The 19,073-nt window shown below is 40.7% G+C and overlaps 3 protein-coding genes across 5 annotated transcripts; 1 reads left to right on the top strand and 2 right to left on the bottom strand.

The window, feature by feature from the left end:
* Window positions 1-2,378: 2,378 nt before the first annotated feature.
* LOC104414488 (pre-mRNA-splicing factor SLU7-like) lies at window positions 2,379-7,178 on the top strand. 3 transcript variants are annotated; one of them, XM_018859942.2, is made up of 10 exons: window positions 2,379-3,448; window positions 3,548-3,711; window positions 3,807-3,919; window positions 4,450-4,857; window positions 4,970-5,105; window positions 5,203-5,502; window positions 5,771-5,987; window positions 6,165-6,268; window positions 6,496-6,564; window positions 6,668-7,178. In XM_018859942.2, exons 1-10 carry the CDS (start codon window positions 3,421-3,423, stop codon window positions 6,743-6,745), a joined length of 1,617 nt encoding a protein of 538 aa, XP_018715487.1. In that variant the 5' UTR covers window positions 2,379-3,420; the 3' UTR covers window positions 6,746-7,178. The 3 variants fall into 3 exon arrangements, with proteins under 3 accessions (XP_018715487.1, XP_018715488.1, XP_018715489.1); XM_018859943.2 differs by lacking the exons at window positions 2,379-3,448; window positions 3,548-3,711 and having other exon boundaries at window positions 4,363-4,857; XM_018859944.2 differs by lacking the exons at window positions 2,379-3,448; window positions 3,548-3,711; window positions 3,807-3,919 and adding an exon at window positions 3,927-4,142.
* Window positions 7,179-7,604: 426 nt separating this feature from the next.
* On the bottom strand, window positions 7,605-8,833 carry LOC104414487 (hypothetical protein). The gene has a single exon (XM_010025630.3). The coding sequence runs from the start codon at window positions 8,487-8,489 to the stop codon at window positions 7,896-7,898; it is 594 nt and encodes a 197-aa protein (XP_010023932.1). The 5' UTR covers window positions 8,490-8,833; the 3' UTR covers window positions 7,605-7,895.
* A 1,440-nt stretch (window positions 8,834-10,273) lies between these two features.
* On the bottom strand, window positions 10,274-12,893 carry LOC104417213 (11S globulin seed storage protein Jug r 4). Its single transcript, XM_039299975.1, has 4 exons — window positions 12,530-12,893; window positions 12,085-12,362; window positions 11,119-11,751; window positions 10,274-10,838 (listed from the first exon to the last, which is right to left on the bottom strand). The coding sequence occupies exons 1-4, from the start codon at window positions 12,891-12,893 to the stop codon at window positions 10,458-10,460; spliced, it is 1,656 nt and encodes a 551-aa protein (XP_039155909.1). The 3' UTR covers window positions 10,274-10,457.
* Window positions 12,894-19,073: the final 6,180 nt, after the last annotated feature.

The following is a 19,073-nucleotide window of genomic DNA, read 5'->3' as shown; positions in this document are numbered from 1 at the left end:
AGGAACTTTCATTTGGTACTAACAGAGAAAGGTGGACTTGATCGAAAGAAAATGTGCTACGTTGATCAATTTGGATGCACAATGAAATGAATTTGATCTCATTCTCAAAATGAAAGCAAGAGGGTTAAAGATAAACGAGTTAAAGTTTTATTCTTATAATATGTGTCAAAAAGTAAATCTAATTTCTAGAGAGACCTTCTATTTTCGCTTATCTAACACGCTTTTTATGGAAAATAAAGGAATAACTAAATTAAAAAAAAAAAACCAACTTTATATATCATTTTCCAATAAAAATGAAAAGTAGAACCATTATTTTAAAGAAAGATACTTTGTTTTTCCTTTTTTTTGTGCCAGGGACCATCACTGGCCCTTCCTGGCAATGGAGGGCGGCTACGGCAATGGCTCTGCTTTTTTGCATTTTTAAAAATTTTGCTTATTTTTGAATATAACTTATATATAATTCATATTAAAAAACAATTTATAACTAAAATGGCAGTCGTTTTAGTCGTGTCAACACTGCGTAAAATAGAGGAAGTAGCTATAAATTGCGTCAATATTTTCCGTTAATTAAATTGAATGGAATTAGTGAAAGGATTTGATTAAACCAATTTACCAAATTTTAGTACTAAATTGCACTTCTTCAAAGCGCTAAAACTCAATTGCACTTGACAAGTTTTATGACTTAAAATGGATTTATCCCTTTAGTCTAACTAGATCGGACATTCGCAAAAACATTAGTTATTTGAAGTTGGATGGGAAACCTCTCTTTGAAATAGTTGATAAGTTGATGACTTGTAAAATGGTTTGTGAATGTTGCATGGAATGAATTCTTCTTGATATATATATTTTATATTATGAAGTATATATTAGGAATCTTGGTAGACCTTGTAACAGGGCTCTAAACATGACCATAATTTGATAGAGCAATGGATAGTTCAATGAACTAGACTATTAATATCTTAAACATAAATATATTTTTTTCGGTGGACTTCAAAACTTTGATCACGCATCCAGTTTACTGTGTTTATCATATGTATAGATTGATGTATATTTATATCATATTGAAGTGAATTGTGTGTGTGAGACCGTATTCTTTGGGTAAATAATACGACTATGTCGTTTCGCCTATACTTGTATGGAGCTGATATGTGACACGAATGAAGCCGAGCCCTCTCACGATCTGGAGACAAAATTTGGACAAACTCATTACGAGGAGCCCAAAGATCCGTGGCCGAAGCAAAGGGGGACTTCTATCGGAGAAACCCCCAAAGATTTCGCACATTTAAGGCAAGGTTCGATTATCTTGTAGTGGCTTCTGTCGTTGCTCGTTCAACCTGAATTCTTTCGACGTGAGCACGATTGGTGCTCAGTAATTATGATCCATAGTTGATAATGAGGTATCCCTTCCGTCGGTGTATTGATATTGAGGTCAAAGTTTTAATACCACTAGAAATCATAAATTATATTTAATGAGACACTAATATCCCAATTTTGGTAATACTGAAAAGTTACTCGGACTGTTTCAACATGGCATTAACACTCCAAACTTTTTTTCTTTTGGCTGAAACCCCAAATTAATATCGGTGTGATGAAAAAATCTCAAATTTCATCATATTAGTATAAGTTTGGGGTGTTGACGTTACGATGGGAGGAAAACAAAGAGTATTGATATCGTGACATTTTGAAAAATTTAGTGGAAATTTAAGAGGTTAAATTTATAACAAATTCACTTCAAACTAAGTTTTTGACGACAAAACTCTAAACCGATATGCTTATGAAAAATTTACTCCAAAATTAAAACTCAAGATTGATACATTTGTGATAAATCTATCCTATATTAATTTTGATTAAATATGATTAATACCACGGAAAATCGTACACTAATACACTTGTAACAAACGGATGATAAAACTTCAAACTTATTTAACTTAATAATTTAGTGATAAAATTTAACAAAAATTAATGATAGTAAATTTATCATAAATATATCAATTATCATTTTTTGTGTGATAGAAATCCTAATTTAAAACTTTGGTGTAGTCCCTCCCCCTTTTTTTAAAGATTTTTTTATCAAGGAAATATGGGTGCACTAGAATGCGCGGCAACTGAAAGAGCTTTCAGAATCTAGAACGTTCCCATACGCAAACACAATTGAAGGAAAACAAATAAATAAATCGTCTTCTCTTTCATTTTCAAATCTCATTCTTTCCTCAGTTTCTGCGAGACTCTGCATCGCCTTCCATCCGAGGGGGTCATCAATTCCGCCATTGATATCAAGGTCGATCCTTTCGGCTAGTTTAAGCTGCAACGGAGAGGCCCTTCTCTCCTCCTGTCTTCTTCCCGCCATGGCTACCGCTTCAGGTTCGATTCGCTTCCAAGCTCTTCGTCTTTCCACTGCGTTCTTGGGGCCGGTCGTAAGGTGCGGTGCTTTCTTTTGTGCAATGTCTGCTTTCTGTTCTTGTGGGTGCACCGAGAAGTCGTTTCTTTGTCTACACGCCTTCGCTGTCTGACCATCCATATTTGAGAAAATCTGGAACGAGGAGAGCGATTGGCTGCGAGATTGCTTGTTTTGATGGGCACCCACTCTTCCAATGTGGAGAAAATTCGAGATATACGGGGGGGATGGAAGGGAGGATCGATTATTGGAGGTGGGCTTGGGGAGTTGGGATTGGGAAGTATGTTATTGAGAGAGAGGATGCATATGTTGTAGATTATACTCCCCGAACGCGGCTTGTTGAGTGCCTTTCTGTTGTCGGAGGGCGTGTCCAAGTGGATTTCGACAGAGTCGTTGTTGATGTTACCAGAGCCGTGAAGTCTGTGGCGTAGAGGCCACATGGCTGCATTTCATGATTGCCCCTTGAGCAGCCGGTGTCTAGGAAGGTGGAGGCGAGCGTGGCAGGTCCATGGCCTCCTGAATTAATGGATTTCACATTGCTTGATTCTGCATGCTTGTGGAATCGACTGACTCAAGGAGGGATGCAATCAGAACCTGCTGGATTTCACCTGAAGTCCCACTTAACTGTTGGACTAAGAACTCTTTTCACCTTGCATCACTGAAGGAGACTTTGGGTTTTAGGTGGCTTTTGGGACCAAATTATCTTTGCTTGTACAGAAATGTCAAGGACTGCGGATGTATAATAACTGTCAAATTAGGTAATTTGTGAAATGGCAGCCTGAATAAGTGAAGAGAAGATGTTGTAAAGTTGCTTTATAACATTCTAGGTGCAAAAGGAGTGTGGTTCTTTTGCTGGTTGTTTAAGGCTGGGTTCCATTATTGTGGTACTACTCAAATGTATATTTAATGGCCTTGTATGGTCTGACTCGGAAGACTGTGGTAAATGCAATTCCAAATGCCCTTTTTGTGAAGTCCATTGAATCCTGGAAGTGACATCTAGGTTCAAGTCTCAGCATCCTCTTGTTATGTATTTCTACATCTGTGCTTGTGCCGGTACTCTCTAATTTCATCTACCCTGCATATACGTTCTATGTAACCTGTACATGTCTTCAATGACTTTGATATTGATTCTCCATAATCTTTCTATTGCAGCGACTTTCAAATCTAGGGAGGATCATCGGAAGCAATTGGAATTGGAGGAAGCACGAAAAGCTGGCCTTGCTCCTGCCGAGGTTGATGAAGATGGGAAGGAAATTAACCCTCACATTCCCCAGTATATGTCTTCTGCACCTTGGTATCTTAATGCTGAGAGGCCTGTAAGATGCATAGTCCCTGTCTCTTAATGCTCTGTTTGAAGTGTGGACTATTTTTAAACTGTATATTAATTGAGATTTTACCTACTTCTGTGTAGAGTTTGAAACATCAAAGGAAATGGAAATCAGATCCAAATTACACGAAATCCTGGTATGACAGAGGTGCGAAAACATTTCAAGCTGATAAATACCGGAAAGGAGCTTGTGAAAAGTAAGGGGATGTCTGATGCTTATTTTGGTTTATATCATTTGTAGCTTAGCTTGGCCTTGATGCGTCTAGGCTTAGTTATACATGTCTCTGTACCTTTATATATGTGCTTTACATTTCTTTGTTTGGTGCCGACTGGAACATGACTTAAAATGGCGTATCAGAGTGTCACTCTTGAACCTTAGGATTATTCTAGCAAGCAGTGATGCTGTCCCTGTGCTGCATGGTGAGAATTGGGGGATTCTTTTTTTCTCTTTTACCATTGAAATGTGGATCAGACATGCATATATTAATGTATCATCAGATATCTTGCTAGCCATCCATTTTGCAATGAAACAGTATGCTACCTTTATTGTATGTCATGAATCAGTGTATTAAGGGAAGTCTTTATGTTTGTTAGACCAAGAAAAAAATATTATTGCAAATTGAAAACTTCTATCACACAGGAAATGGAAAAAAAATGGATGACCTTCTTCCTTTCATGGACTTCCCTGGACTGATGCAAATGATACTTTTCCATGTTGCTTGTTAAGTTGTGGGGCAATGACGCATAATGCAAAGTCTTGCGTGGAGAGGCCCCGCCAAAAAGGAGCAAAATGGACAAGCATGCACATTGCACCGGATGAGAAGATAGAGACATTTGAACTGGATTATGATGGAAAGCGAGACCGGTGGAATGGGTACGATGCAGCAACCTATGCTCTTGTTATTGAGAGATATGAAGCAAGAGATGAAGCGCGAAAAAAGTACTTGAAAGAACAGCAGTTGAAAAAGTTGGAGGAGAAAAACAAGCAGAATGGGGAAGGTGAGGTCAGCGATGAAGAGGATGATGAGGACTTGAAGGTTGATGAGGCCAAAGTTGATGAAAGTAAGCAGATGGACTTTGCCAAGGTTGAGAAGCGTGTCCGCACGACTGGTGGTGGTAGTACTGGAACTGTCAGGTGCCTTTAGCTTTTTCCCTGATTTATAAATGGTCATTTTTCTTAATAAGGTGTGTAACTATGGTCTTTGATTATCTTTAGAAGAGGATCTGAATTGTATTTCTTATTGCAGAAATTTGCGTATTCGAGAGGATACTGCTAAATACCTTTTGAATCTTGATGTCAATTCTGCATACTATGATCCTAAAACCCGATCAATGCGTGAAGATCCTCTCCCTGATGCTGACCCGAATGAAAAATTTTATGGCTAAGTCTGTCTGCATTTAATTACTATCTCGCTTGTCTACGTTGGTCTGCATGACTTGGAAATAAATAATTCTGATTCAATTTTATATCATGTGACAGGGTGATAACCAATATAGGATGAGTGGACAAGCTTTGGACTTCAAGCAACTGAATATTCATGCTTGGGAAGCATCTGAGAAAGGCCAAGATATTCACATGCAAGCTGCTCCATCCCAAGCTGAATTGCTTTATAAGAACTATAAGGTTATCAAGGAGAAGTTGAAGTCGAAAATGAAGGATGCTATCATGGAGAAGTATGGCAATGCTGCTGCTGAAGAAGAAGTACCAAGGGAACTTCTTCTTGGACAAAGTGAACAGCAAGTTGAATATGATCGTGCTGGAAGACTTATAAAAGGAATGGTATGCCGTGTCTTGCTGATACCTTTCAGCTTGTATTGAGCCTTAACCAGCTTAAAGCATAGGTAGACAGACACTATTAGTGGCTTACGGGGTTAGTTTCATGAACATTCTCTCACTTTAAGTTATGCTAGCAATTATATATATGCCGTTGTTTTAATTTTATATCTATGAAAATTATACGAGACGGGTGATTTACTTCCCTATCACATTGTTTATCTTTTAAAACTTCATGGCCTAAATTCATTGGATTCCTCTTTGGTTTGTGTAGGAGACGCCTCTTCCCAAAAGCAAGTATGAAGAAGATGTTTACATCAACAATCACACTAGTGTTTGGGGTTCATGGTGGAAGAATCACCAGTGGGGCTACAAATGCTGTAAGCAAACAATAAAGAATAGTTATTGCACAGGTGCAGCTGGAATTGAGGCTGCTGAAGCAGCTGCGGATTTGATGAAAGCTAATATTGCTCGTAAAGCAGCCAATGAAGGTCAGTATGCCCTGTAAAGTTGTTTCTAAACTAAGTGGTCACCGAATGATGCCCCTGATGTATGCATTTATATTTGACTAATGTAACGTTTATAGCTTTAGTGTCGATATATTTATGGGTGCGGAAGTCAGTCTCCTGTAATTTTGATGTTGTTGGGGTGTTGAATCATGAATACAGAGACCCCTTCCCCAGCTAAAGAGGAAAGGCTTGCAACATGGGGCACTGATGTACCTGATGACTTGGTCCTTGACAAGAAAAAACTTGCTGTAGCTCTTAAGAAGGTAACATGTGGACTCACTTTTTTCACTCTCTGCCTGTGTTCTTACAGCAAGTTGTGGAAGAGATGAATGACTGATCCAAAATTTCCTTTGAATTTATTCATGCGTATATTTTGTTGTATCTATAAGAAGATGGGCTAGCACTTTTCTCCTTCTCACTTTGTCTCCATCTTTTTTTTTTGGTAATAATTTGTCTCCATCTTCTGATTAATGTAAAATTGTTTGATCAGGAGGATGAAAGAAAGAGAGAAGAGAAGGATGAGAGAAAGAGGAGATATAATGTCAGATGGAATGATGAGGTATTGTTTCTTGTATTCACAAGACAGCTATTACTGGTTGCCCTTATTTATAGGTCCTTACTGCACTTTGTTTTTATACCTACATATGTGCTCACATTGGTAGGTTACGGCTGAGGAGATGGAGGCGTATCGGATGAAGAAGATACATCTTGATGACCCTATGAAGGATTTTCTGCAATGACATCTGTCCTTTTGGAGCTTTTGAAGCGATGTATAATTCTTTTCTTTCTTCTTGAAAAGACAAGATCATCATATTGATATGATGGAGAGCTGTGAAAACGCCTCTATGTTGACCCCAGCTTTGACCCACCAAGGCATATCCTTCTGCATAAAAAGGCTCTTCTCATATTTGCAGAAAGGCATGTGAGAAATCATGAAATCTTGCAGGCTACCGTTTCATACCAAGATGAGGATTTTTTGTTAGATGTGAAAAGAAGTGACTATTGGATATGTAAAGAAGTTATTATTTACATTAAAATAAGTAATGGTTTATCATGAATGGTGGTAATGGTGACGATAAGGTATTTATTGTAAGAAATGTGTTGATTGGTTATCTATAAATAGGACTAAATCATACATTGTTCACTGTTCATAATAACAACCGTTTGATAACACATTTAATGTGAAATTTCAATAGGGAAATTGGGTAATTATTGAACTTGTTTTTTTGTGGTTTTGGTATGTATTACGGAGGTATATTTGTTTTAAATTCAGTAGCGAAATGCAGGCAGGTTTCTTGGCCATTAACGAAGAGCCAGACCTAGAAAGAGTAGCAATGGTGAATTGAGAAATTGTTAAGATCTCCAATTTGGCCAATCAATCAGCACTTTGGGTTGCTTCTTTAAACACATGAGAGATCTTCATTTGGATTAAGCAATAATCAATTAACATGTATGAGCACAACCATCGAGGACTGAGGTCTCGGGCACGGGCACTGAGGTCTTTGGCATGGCCTATAAAACTAAACTGCTCCGCCAGACAAAATGCATTGTAATTTGACAGCTCTTTCATACTTAAAATGTCCATTTCACCTTTTGGGATGGAAGAAAACACCAGCATTGTATATAGATCCAAACCTTTTCTTAACAGGCTCTTTGTCCTCTTGACAAGAGCCATAAAGAATGTTACATACAGAAACCAAACCCATACATATTCCTAGGCAACCTATACACAGCTTATGAAACCTACAAATGTAACGGAACCACCATTACTTCTGTTCTTCACTCATCAAGAGGGATATAAGGGAATAGAAAAGATGGAAAATGACTCAAATTTCAATCGAATAAACGAAAAAAGGGAAGGAAAATGAAAAGCACACAGAAAATCTTATACTATGCGCTGCGTTTCAACCTCTCCTGGAATTCAATATCAGACCTTTCCCTCTGGAGTTTTATGTCCTCCTTGAACTTGGAGATGAACTCCTCCGCCCTCTCGTCCACGCGCAACTGCGGCGATTTTGCAACAATGGCCCTCCACCGTTCGTCGATGTCGAACTCTTTCTCCCCATTTGTCTCTCCTGCTAGTTTTCCTCCTTCAACCTCAGTTCTCGACCTGCTGGTCTCTCCTTTCACACATGTGGTAGTCTTGGAGGAACTCACAGACAAGGGCTCGTCGAAGAGTTTATCTATGTATATCGGCGCGAAGTTCTTCTCATAAGCATCGCGACCCTGATACTTGTAGTGGTAATAATTGTGATGGAGATGATGGTGTGCCGTGTATGGACTTGTCCTGGCGAGAGAGCGACGCCCTCGGCAGGTCAATGAGAGGAGATAACGTGTAAATCGCGAGGAGAGCAGGCGGTGTGAGGCTTCTTCGATGAACCTGGAGTTCTTGATCTTGTTCAGCCTCGAGCGGAGATTGTTGGTGATTGCCTTCCATGCCCTCTTGGCAGGAAGAAGCTTCTTCTCCAAGCCACGGCGTGACATTAAATCTGCAAAGGTCGATGGCGGCGAAGACAACAGAGACGACGATGATCCACGGTAACAACCGAACAAGGAAGAGCACAAGATCACAACACGAAACGCTGCGGAACTACTATACTTTGAGAGCAAAGACTAGCTTCTTCTTCTGTGGATTAGGCAGAGAGGAAGAGGTGAAGTGCAGATGGATTCTAGGAGGAAGATAAACTAAAAAAAAAGAGTCCTGTCCAGTCAAGCAAACGCGCCCTGTCCTTCCTGTTAAAACTAGTACAGCTACTCTCGCAAACGTTGCAGCCAAAAGATGTCCCCACTCCCATGATAAAATAAAGGAGTTCGGAGCATCGCAGCTGAGAAATGAAACTAAAGCAAACTCAACAAGAGCAAAAAATTTAAAAGATGAAAGTTTTTCTTTTCCTTATTCAAGTTGTGTTTTTCGCTTTCGGCAAGTGTGGCGGGCCTAGTGGGAGCAACCTTGGGGACTAAGGTTTGGTTTTGGGGTGACGAAAGCAAAAGCACCAAGAAACTAGACAAAGAAAAGAACATTAATTTCGCACTTGTTTGCATGTGTTTGGTGGCATGTCATGTTTCGTCTTGGGGGCTCCATGAATGCATAATTCAACAGAGGCAACCCTAGCGGCCGAAACAGCTTAATGATTATTTAAATTATTGTAAACTTATTTAGTACATAGGCCATCCAAAAGAAAAAACAAATAAAATTCAGTTCACGGGCAAGGATTTTGAATATAGTATATAATTTTAGGAACTAATTTGGTTCCAATTAACGATTGAGATGTGATGAATTGAAATCAAGTGAGCAATGATTATGTAAAAAATGTCCATATCTCTAATTCCTCCATTAGCCTAAGATTTTATCCAACAAAGCAAATGAATCTTTCTCACCGTTGATGCCTTCTTTCTGCCCCCTTTTTTTTTTTTTTTTTTAAATTTTAAATTTAGCAAAAGGATTGTGAGGTTGGCAATCCATCTTCTTCCTCCTTCCAGCTTGTAAAGTTCCCTCTTTGATTCCACGAGAAAAGCAAGCCATTCTTTCTATTTCTCTCTTTCCAGCTCAGACCGGACCTCTTGGGACACACCTCTTTTATTTTAGACCTACAACACATTTTTTGCGCTCGCTTTCTATGGGTGCACCTTTTTCAGATCAGATCATATAGAAGTTATTTATTCGCATTTTTACCTAGTCCCCCGACTTGTACGTGGTCTATGCACGCCTCCGGCGCATGGAAGTTAATTTCGAGTAATGAAAGTTAATTAGCGCACCTTTTTCAGGTGAGATCATAAAAAATTATTTATTCGCATATTTTCCTAGTCCCCCGACTTGTACGTGATCTATTCAGGCCTCCGGCACATGAAAGTTAATTTCGAGTCGTGAAAGTCAATTTCGAACTACATTCAATCGAACGCCAGGAGTATAAGGGCATGGACATATGGACTCGATATCTAGATTGTGAAGTTAGGACATGTTGGGTTGAAAAGCAGCGAGGAAATGACAAATGCAATGCAACCTTTCATTCTTCATGTCAGGTCTGAACCTTTCTCTTTGTTATTCATTTTTGCGTTAATAATTGCTCTTTGCATCTTATAAATTTCAAAGGGGCCCTTCCTAAAGTTGGAATTTAAGTATTCACGCCCTTATAAAAAATTGTTCTTCAAGGACATAATATGATAAGTTCTTTCAAATGCCAAGGACTTAATCGCAAAGCAAAAAGGGAACGAAACAATAATATTAAAAACTCATGGATGGAACTTCTCCTTGTTAATTCCCGCAAATTCATACAAAGTGCTACATCCATTACATACTTAATTAACTTAATTACTAGTTTACTAATCCCCTCATAGTCCTCATTGGACAGGACATCTTTTATTCCGAATTCTAACCTCTCACTAAGCTACTTTACTTACTTCTTAACACCTTCAGCTTCATAGGTAGCTAGCTACACATGCGCACAAGGATTCTCACTGTCTTCCCCTAGAGCCCGGGCTGAACACGGCCAGCTCCTCCCTGCCGTACTTCAGCCTCCTCGACTCCTCCCTCGAGATGTCGAACGCGTTCTGGATCACCTCCACAGGCAGGGCCCGGAACGCCGACAGCCTCCCTGCGAGCGGGTTGACCATCGCCACGTCGTTCGTCCTGAAGCCGACCCACTCGAAGCCCTGCTCGCTCGCCCTCTTGACTGCCACGAAGTTCTGCGGGATGACCAGGAACTGGCCCTCCCGGAGCTCGCCGTCAAAGGCCGTCTGCCCGTTGTCGTCCACGACCTGGTACCTGGCGCTGCCCCTGATCGCGTAGATCAGGGCGTGGCTGTTCATGTAGTAGTGTGGCGCTACTATCGCATTCTGCATAGCAAAAAGATCATAGTACATGAAAAGAAAAACAAAGATGAAAATTGATCATATCCTAGAAAAAGTCCAATCAATTTAGGACCAATGTGGCATGACCCACAATGCAAAACAAGACCAAACCTATGGGTTAAAATTTGAATCATACATGTATTGATTTGAACATTATAATTAGGCCCAGATCCAAAAAAAAAAAAAAAAAAAATCATTTAATAACACACACATAAATTAAATAACTGGAAAGTTAATCTTCAGTGATTTCTTCAGTTTTGCTTACCTTGTAAAGAACACCTCTCTCAGCACTAAGCTGCAGGTTGCTTAAGACGGGGAGGCTAAAGCTGTTGAGCGTGGTGATCCGTCCACCTCTCGGATTGTATATATCCGCCAGCTCAGGGTTGTCGATGTTCTCCCTAAGCCTGAGCGTGCACAGCGTCTCCTCCAAGCCGTTAGGACTGGCGGCATCAGTAGTGTTGTCGTAGCTGCCACGGCCTCGCTGGCGCCTCCTTCTCTGCTCACGCTCACGCTCCCGCTCCCGCTCACGCTCACGCTCACCCTGCTCACGCTCGCGCTCCCTCTCGTGCTCACTGCGCTCATCCTGCTCACCCCTCTCATACCGCGGGCTAAGGATCCGGAGCTCGTCCCGGACCTCGACAATGTGGCCCCGCTGGTCGTCCTCCCCCTTGAGCCTCCGGGCTAGCTCATTCTGAACGTTGAAGCTGTCGCTGAGGATGTCGTCGTCGAAGCCGCTGAAGATGTTGCCGAAGCTCTCTTGTTGCTGTTGCTGTTGTGGGCGTCGGCGGCCTTGTTGTTGCTGGCCGCGCCGGCTTTGGCTCTGGCCCTGGCCTTCGTATCTCCGGCTCCTCCCTCCTTGCTGTTGGTATTGTTGTGGGTTCCCAGCTAGGAAGAATTGCTGGGGAGAGAAATTAGATGACCCATGCAAAACATCATTAAAGATCATCAGGAAGTCAAAATCAGGTCATTTGTGGCTAAATTAGTATAGAAATGCTAAGATATACACTGGCAATTCCTTGTGTGTGCTCTAGGAAACATGCATTCTTTTGCAAAGTGCTAGTGCGCTAAAGAAGAAATCATTCTGGGATGAAGGCAGTGCACCGCACAAACGAAGAGGGTTTTACTCGATCCAGCAGTCGAGATTCGTTCTAATGAATGTATTAGGTTCAGACACTTGATTTAGTATACCAACTAACTTGGCCCGATCATTGCTATATGATGACGTTCTTACCCTGTAGTTCTCATCAAGCTGGTTTTCTTCATTAGCAGTGTAGAGGACGGAAACCAGAACGAGATCGGACTGACCCCGGTTGTAGATCCAGTTGGTGACGCCGGCGGGCAACGCGAGAACATCGCCTTCGCTTATAAACCGGACCTTCTGGTGTCGGTCTCCTCGTTGCTCACTCTCCTCACCTCTCCTGCCTTGGCCTCGGCCTTGGAACTGAGATGACTCGTCCGATTGGTACGTCTCGGGGCAACCCGGAATGACTGCGCCGTGAAAACCACTTCCTGCAACCAGGAAAGAAAATTTTCCTTCATGAGATACCATGTTGGGGGAAAGAACATGAACTCTAAGAACAATTAACAGATGAAAATGCGCCAATTGCATGCAATGATAACAATCGTCATTTCGCGCGGTAAATATAACCTAAGCGCACGCAAGGATCAAACCTCACCTTGAACCACGTACACGAGCTCCGGGGCATTGGTGAAGGAGGGCAGGAAGAGCCCGTTGCGGCGGATGACGTGGCGGGCCGCGATGGCCCCCGCGCACTTGAACTCCTCCTCCTCCTCGTCCCAGAGCTCGGTGAACCCGGCCTCGGCCTCGATCCTCCGGCTCGGCTCGAGGTTGTTCAGCCTGTCGAGCCGGCACTCGCTCCTGTACCGGAGCGGGTGCCGCTGCTGCTGCTGCTGTTGCCGGCCGAAAGGCCAGATGCCCTGGCCCGAGAACTCCCCGAAGTGGGCGGAGCAGCTGTGGAGGCCGGAGAGGACGGCGAGGAGCCCTAGAGAAAGCAACAAGGAAGAAGAAGATGCAGCCATGGTAGTAAGCCAGGAGAGAATAAGCTGAGAAAGAAGCGTGGAGATGGCGGGGGCATTTATAGGGGGATCGGCGAAGGGGCGTTCGGGACGTGGCGAGGTGGATTTGCATGCGGGAGTGTCTTCTACTGGTGTTTTGCATGGCTGAGCGAGGGTCTGCTCGGCTTACACATAGTGGATCAGGGCGTGAAATGTGGCGATCTGGTGCTGAGAATGATTACATGCAAAGCGCTGTGCAGCGTTCGCGAGCGAAAGCTATTTGTACGGTGGTCGTTCATGGAGTTCTCTTGTGCATTATTGCTTGACGTGTGTTCTTGGCACTTTTATAGACCCTTAAACTTAACGGATGAATGAGGACTCGTTTGTGGACAACGTTCTTTCTATGAAGGGTCTCGATCAAAGGGAAAATGGCACGGACGAGCTATGAAATTTGGTTAAATATGCAAATATTGTTTCTGAATCTTTAACTTGTTTAATGTAATTTCTGAACTTTGATCTAATATGTAGTGTTGTTCATGGATTTTTAATTCATTTGATGTGATTCCTGAACTTTCATTCGATTTTCACTATGATCTCGAAGCTTTTAAGCATTTTTCATATGATTTAAGAATTACATTGAACATTTATCAATAGTTAATGGATTACATTAAACGAATTGAAAATCTAGAGGTGACATTGAACATTGAGCCAAAAGTTGAGAACCATTTGTGATATTATCTCATGACTACATTAAGAGTGAATGGAATTAGTACACTTAAGGTCAAGGTAAATTTATCCTTTCTAAATTGGTAGTTTTCGTTAAATTTTAATATCAAATTACTAAGTTGGATGACACGTTTGAACATCCGTTTGTCACAAGTGTAATAGCTTATGGTTCTTTCATAATATTAATTCAATTTAAAAGAAATTGATATATTGTAAAATTGTCACAAATTTATCTATTTAGGTTTCTATGGTCAAAAAATTAATCTAAGATAAATTTGTCATAAGTATATCAGTTTGTGACTTTTTGTGGTTAACAAATCAATTTAGGATAAATTCATTATATGTATATTAATTTGAGATTTTTTGTGATATTTACCCAAATAAGTAATGATTTTTCAGGCAACAAATTAATGGAGAGTATGAAGCTGAGAAGACTGATGATTAATTAGTCCACCGAATTCGTGAAGTTGGCCACAGCTTTGTAGAGTCTTGAGACTGGAAGTTGATTTCGACCCGGGTAATGAATTTTTTGAGCATCGTCTCCTTCGCGGAGACACGATTTGAGACCTCTGTAGCTTTTGCTAACATGGCGACATCTTTTATTGTGGAGCTTCAGAAAACAAAAAGACATAAATAGCGTCTTAATTTTAGCTTAACGTGTAATGTAATATCTGAATTTTAACTAAATGTGTAACGTGTTTCATGATTTTTTAATTTATTCAATGCATTTATGATCTTCTAGTGCACGTCCAATTTAGTCCATGGACCACCAAGAATTAAATTGGATGTGTACAAAAAATTCAGAGACCACATTGTGTATTAAATTAAAATCTAGAGATCACATTGTATATTTGGCTAAAGTTCATGCATCATTTGTGTAATTATCAGTATTGGATGTTGATGAAAAGAAGCAACCATCCATGGTCTTCCCATCATCACTAGGACCCCTAGCACCCTCAAAGTTAAATTGGTAGTTTTAAAGCTAGCGCTGCAATCTAAAACCGTAGGAGAAAAATCGACCTCGAAACCAATTCTCCAATGTCCTCTCGATTAATTATCTAAATTCACTATTTTGCCTGTAACTATCTAGATAGTTTGCATTTTCGCATTTGGATGGACCGGACCGGAGAATCAAGTGGCTTCTCGATTCGGCTTTTGAAGCCGGATCCCTTTGTTGTGTATACCTATGCCACTGGTGGAGCGGGATCAATTGGCTTGCCAAGATTGTTGTACTTAGTAATACGATAAACTGTTTGTAAGCGTTGAATGTAGTCACCAGTTACGAGGGCTGCTTACAATCTATGGAATCATTTAGCAAGTGATTTGATTAGCATGTCTTCCCGTCCGTCCAGTCCGATATCAACCCCTTTGACGCTCTTCTTGCTGTTAATGTTACCTCGAGCACCTGCTATGCAAGGCGAGCCGAAAATTTCCATGGTAGAACTAATAGACCAGATGCGAGAATTGGCCAGAAATTCCCACGTTGAATCGGTGTGTTCTTACTATTAGTGCAAAGAGGTAGTGTAGTGGTGACAGATGATCGACACACAGAAAAAGCTTGGGCGCAGAGGTAGATGTCTCGATGTTCCTGTCCGGAAGTCGGCATGGGCTGAACTGCCAATTACTGGTATTCATCTGTAAAGTGACATGAGATATCTCGAGGAGTCATGCTACTGAAATCATCAGGTAATAAACTACGAATGACCTCTCCGTCCTTAAAACCATGGAAGCTCTCGTTATGGCAAAGGAATAGAACAGCAGAGGATGAATAAATTCTTGATCCGTGAAGTTCCTGACCGACTGTCATGTGAGATCCGCTATTTTTCGAGCGACGGCAGGAAAATATGTGTGATACTCCTCCAAAACTTGTCTGGGAAAACAAAACGTGAGAATAAAGATGCTAATGGTTAGCTGATGTTGCCTTGGCACATAAACTTTTCTTCACCCAGTTGTATGGAATCTCATTATTTAGTTACCTCTTAACATATGATCTCTCGAGATTGAAGTCATGAAAAAGTCAATCTTTCGCTGAATTTTGTGATTTCAACATAGATGCACTACTTGAGCAGTTTCAGAAAAGTTGGGAAGACTGCGTTGGAGTACAGGAAGCTCAGAGACTCCAACATCATATTTAACGAAATCACGTTTGGCACGGTATGGGAAATAATTCCGTCTTTTGGCCCCTGGGTGTTTGACTAATTGTGTTGGAACTGCAGTGTGTTTAATCAAGTGCCTTTTGCTCGACATCTCCTTGTGGCGTTGTTGTATTAAGTTGATCTATAAATAAGTGGCGTTGGTTCTGTTTTATCCTAGATGGCAAGTGGCCTGTTACCTTTCAGATGACATTTTTGAAGAGCAGAATACAGAGAAAGAGGCCCACGAAATGTTATGCATACGATCATGCTGTTAATATACTAGACACTGCAGAGGCTGTCAGTATATCTCTTTATCCTCACACTTCTGAAACAGATCTTTAATATTACTTGTTTTTGACTTTCATCTAAGTTATATCTCACAATCGCTAGACCATTTCTCTTTTAATATCTTCTCATTTCTTCTTCAGGTTCAGATCCTCATATTACTGCAGAAGATCACAGAAATTTCATTCCATAGGAAATGAGGGATTCAGTCACTTGCTTTGACCATCCATTGATGCACATGGCCACGTATGTCTAAGTGAACTATTAGACTTCTAGAAATAATTGCATCCTCTAGTTTCCCTATTTTCCCTTTCCTTTTGAGCAGTCATCTAGTGAAGATTTCTCTGCATATTTTGTTTGGCATTAGTGTATACCAACATCTACTTAATCTCCAACTTTCTGCAGTATACCATTCCAATGAAGAAGGAGACGTAAGGAAGATCTGATCTCTATATTGGTAGCTGGCTGAAGTCCTGATCCTTGACAAGGATTGAGAGTTTAATCAGTCTCTTCTGGATTATCACTTTGTCTGTGGTGGCTTATAACACTGATCTTGAGAATCATATCCTGGGACTTGGAGTTTCTCAAATTTGTCATGCTTTATGAATGGGTCGAGGGAGGATGATGAACTTTGTGTTCTGTTTGGATGGATATGCCATGTTCAACTCTCCATTTTTCTAAAACAGTCGTCAAGGTTACTGCAAGAAGTGTAACATCTCATTTAAGCTCCTCAGAAAGGTCAATGTAATGTTAGTCTGGATGTGGCGCTGATGTTTTGCACATTAGTCCTGTTGATTAGTGGAGAAATCACCTAAAGATAGGATGATCAAATCTAATGACCTATTGAAAATGGTCTTAAAACTTCGGTACCTTTTAGAGAGATTTTGCAGTTGCTCCTAGAATGCTGGAGTTCTTCTACATTGATGTTTCTGTGCTCTTTTCAGCAGATATGAAAAGGAACAATGCGACAAAACACCATGCTTCACCCACTAATTGCAGTTGGCTGTAAGGATTCTATCACCCCTCTATGCTCAATCCTTCTTTACATCTTTTTGCTCTAAGTACTCTGTCTTTCTTTATCGTCTCCTTCCATGTCCTTCAAGGTCTTCTCCTGCCCCTTTAAGCACATGTTCCAATCCTTGCTCACGTCTCCTCACTAGGGCATCTGCAGTTCTTCTCTCAACGTGGTCGCTAGATCGGAATAAGAGAGCTTTCATTGGAGAGAAACAGCCCATTATAGTGATTATAGAAATTTGGGGACTTTTGGTATACTAGGAAGTAATGTAAATGCTCTAATTGACATTGTGGATGATTTGTCTTGTAAATGGGCTCGTCTGGTTCCGAGCTTTTTTGTATATGGGCTTCACCCCCTCGGCGCCCTATACTAGTCTTCTCTTTTACCTATAAAAAAATGGTCCAAGCCATCTCAAACGTCCTTCTCTCATCGTCTCTTCAATCGGGGCAATACCTTCCTAATATATTCATTTCTATCTTGTCTTTAACCTGTGTGCCTGTAAATCTCACGAAGTATTCTCATCTCAGCTACGCTCATTTTAAAGCAATTGAAAACAACCAAAGTTTCTCCTTCTGAAGCTCTTCGATTTGGCATGTAGTAGCACTGTCTAAGGGCACTTAACACGAGTTGGAAGAGCTAAAGCCTGCCGTAACTTTTACTTTGTCTTATGTTCTGGATCTCTACTTTAGGACACCGTGTCATCTCATTCTTCCATTTGGTTAGGAGTTGCAAGGTTAAATCGCTATGAAGGATAAAAGAGGGTTCATTTCTTTGCAGTCAGTAAGTACATCAAGAAACTACTCCATTAGATTAGAGGGAAAGGACCACGTTCTCTGCTAACGGTTCCACAAGAGCAAGGTATCGGACTTAATTTCAGTTCCCGATTTAAACTTCATGACGTAGAGAGTGACTCGTTCGGTAGGTTTACTGTCAGCATTTGCCATTACAGCGGCTCTATATGTGAGAAGAGCCTGTAAGGCATGGCCACTATTTGTTACCAGAAGGAGAAAGGCAGAATTTGTTCGATGGTTTGGTGTAATCTTCGACTATCTGGTCTTTTAGCATTGATGAAGGATGCTCTAGCATTCAGAATGTTATGTATCTAAGCGAGTGCTCGAAGATTTTCAGTGAAAAACTTAACCTAATTTGCTGAGATTATACATGTATGCGAGGGTCTCGGTGTGGCCACAATCATCACATACTCGAGCGACGCAGGTCTTTTAACTTTCGCTCTAGTTTAAACTGATGGCGGTGGACAACAATCGACAAGAATGTGTGTTGTAAACGCGCATGGTATGCTGGCGGCATCGATGACGGTGTCGGCGGAGCTAAGAGTGGGTTTCAAACCTGGGTGGCACTATGTAACTCAATCCATTATAGGACAGCGCTAAGTGAACTTGTTTTGGTTAATATCAATTATGAAATCACCAAGTAAGGAAAGACAACGTCCTTAATTGCTGATGTAATTATCATTCTTCCATTATCGGTCAATTTGGGAACAAAATTATGTGGCTGTTCCGACATCAAGTTATATCCACAAGAGTGCAAAGGTTTTATGAGTCGATGCTGCAGACATCAGAGGAAGTATTGAAAGGAGCCTTAAGCGCCTCAATACCAACAACATTGATTTGCAGTGAATCCATTTGTATATACTTGCCAATGTTACGTGACAAACGATGGCAGTCGATCCGAAAGTGGAAATTGAATTGGTTCTTAGGTTTTGTTTGTCTTACGGAAAATAATTTATAGAAAAATATTTTCTGGATTTTTTGGTATTCTTTTCATGGAAATGAATTACGTGAAAAAAAAAAAAAAAAAAACATTTTCACGAAGGAAAAAAAAGTCTTTTAAAATAGGGATTTTTTTTTCATTTTTGAAAAATGAACAACATTTTTCTCACTTGCTCTCTTTAATCTCACACTCCTACAAGGCCCCACTTTTTATTTTTTTCTTAAAAATTATTTTTATTTTTAGTTTTCTTTGTTTTCCTCTTCTTCTTTCTTGTTGGTCGCTAGCCAAGGTGATAGGCCACAAGTGAGCGTG

Source organism: Eucalyptus grandis, chromosome 8, assembly GCF_016545825.1.
Source record: "Eucalyptus grandis isolate ANBG69807.140 chromosome 8, ASM1654582v1, whole genome shotgun sequence".
Lineage (NCBI taxonomy): Eukaryota > Viridiplantae > Streptophyta > Magnoliopsida > Myrtales > Myrtaceae > Eucalyptus > Eucalyptus grandis.
Note: the sequence above shows the minus strand (reverse complement) of the source record. Positions and strands in the feature narration are given on the sequence as shown.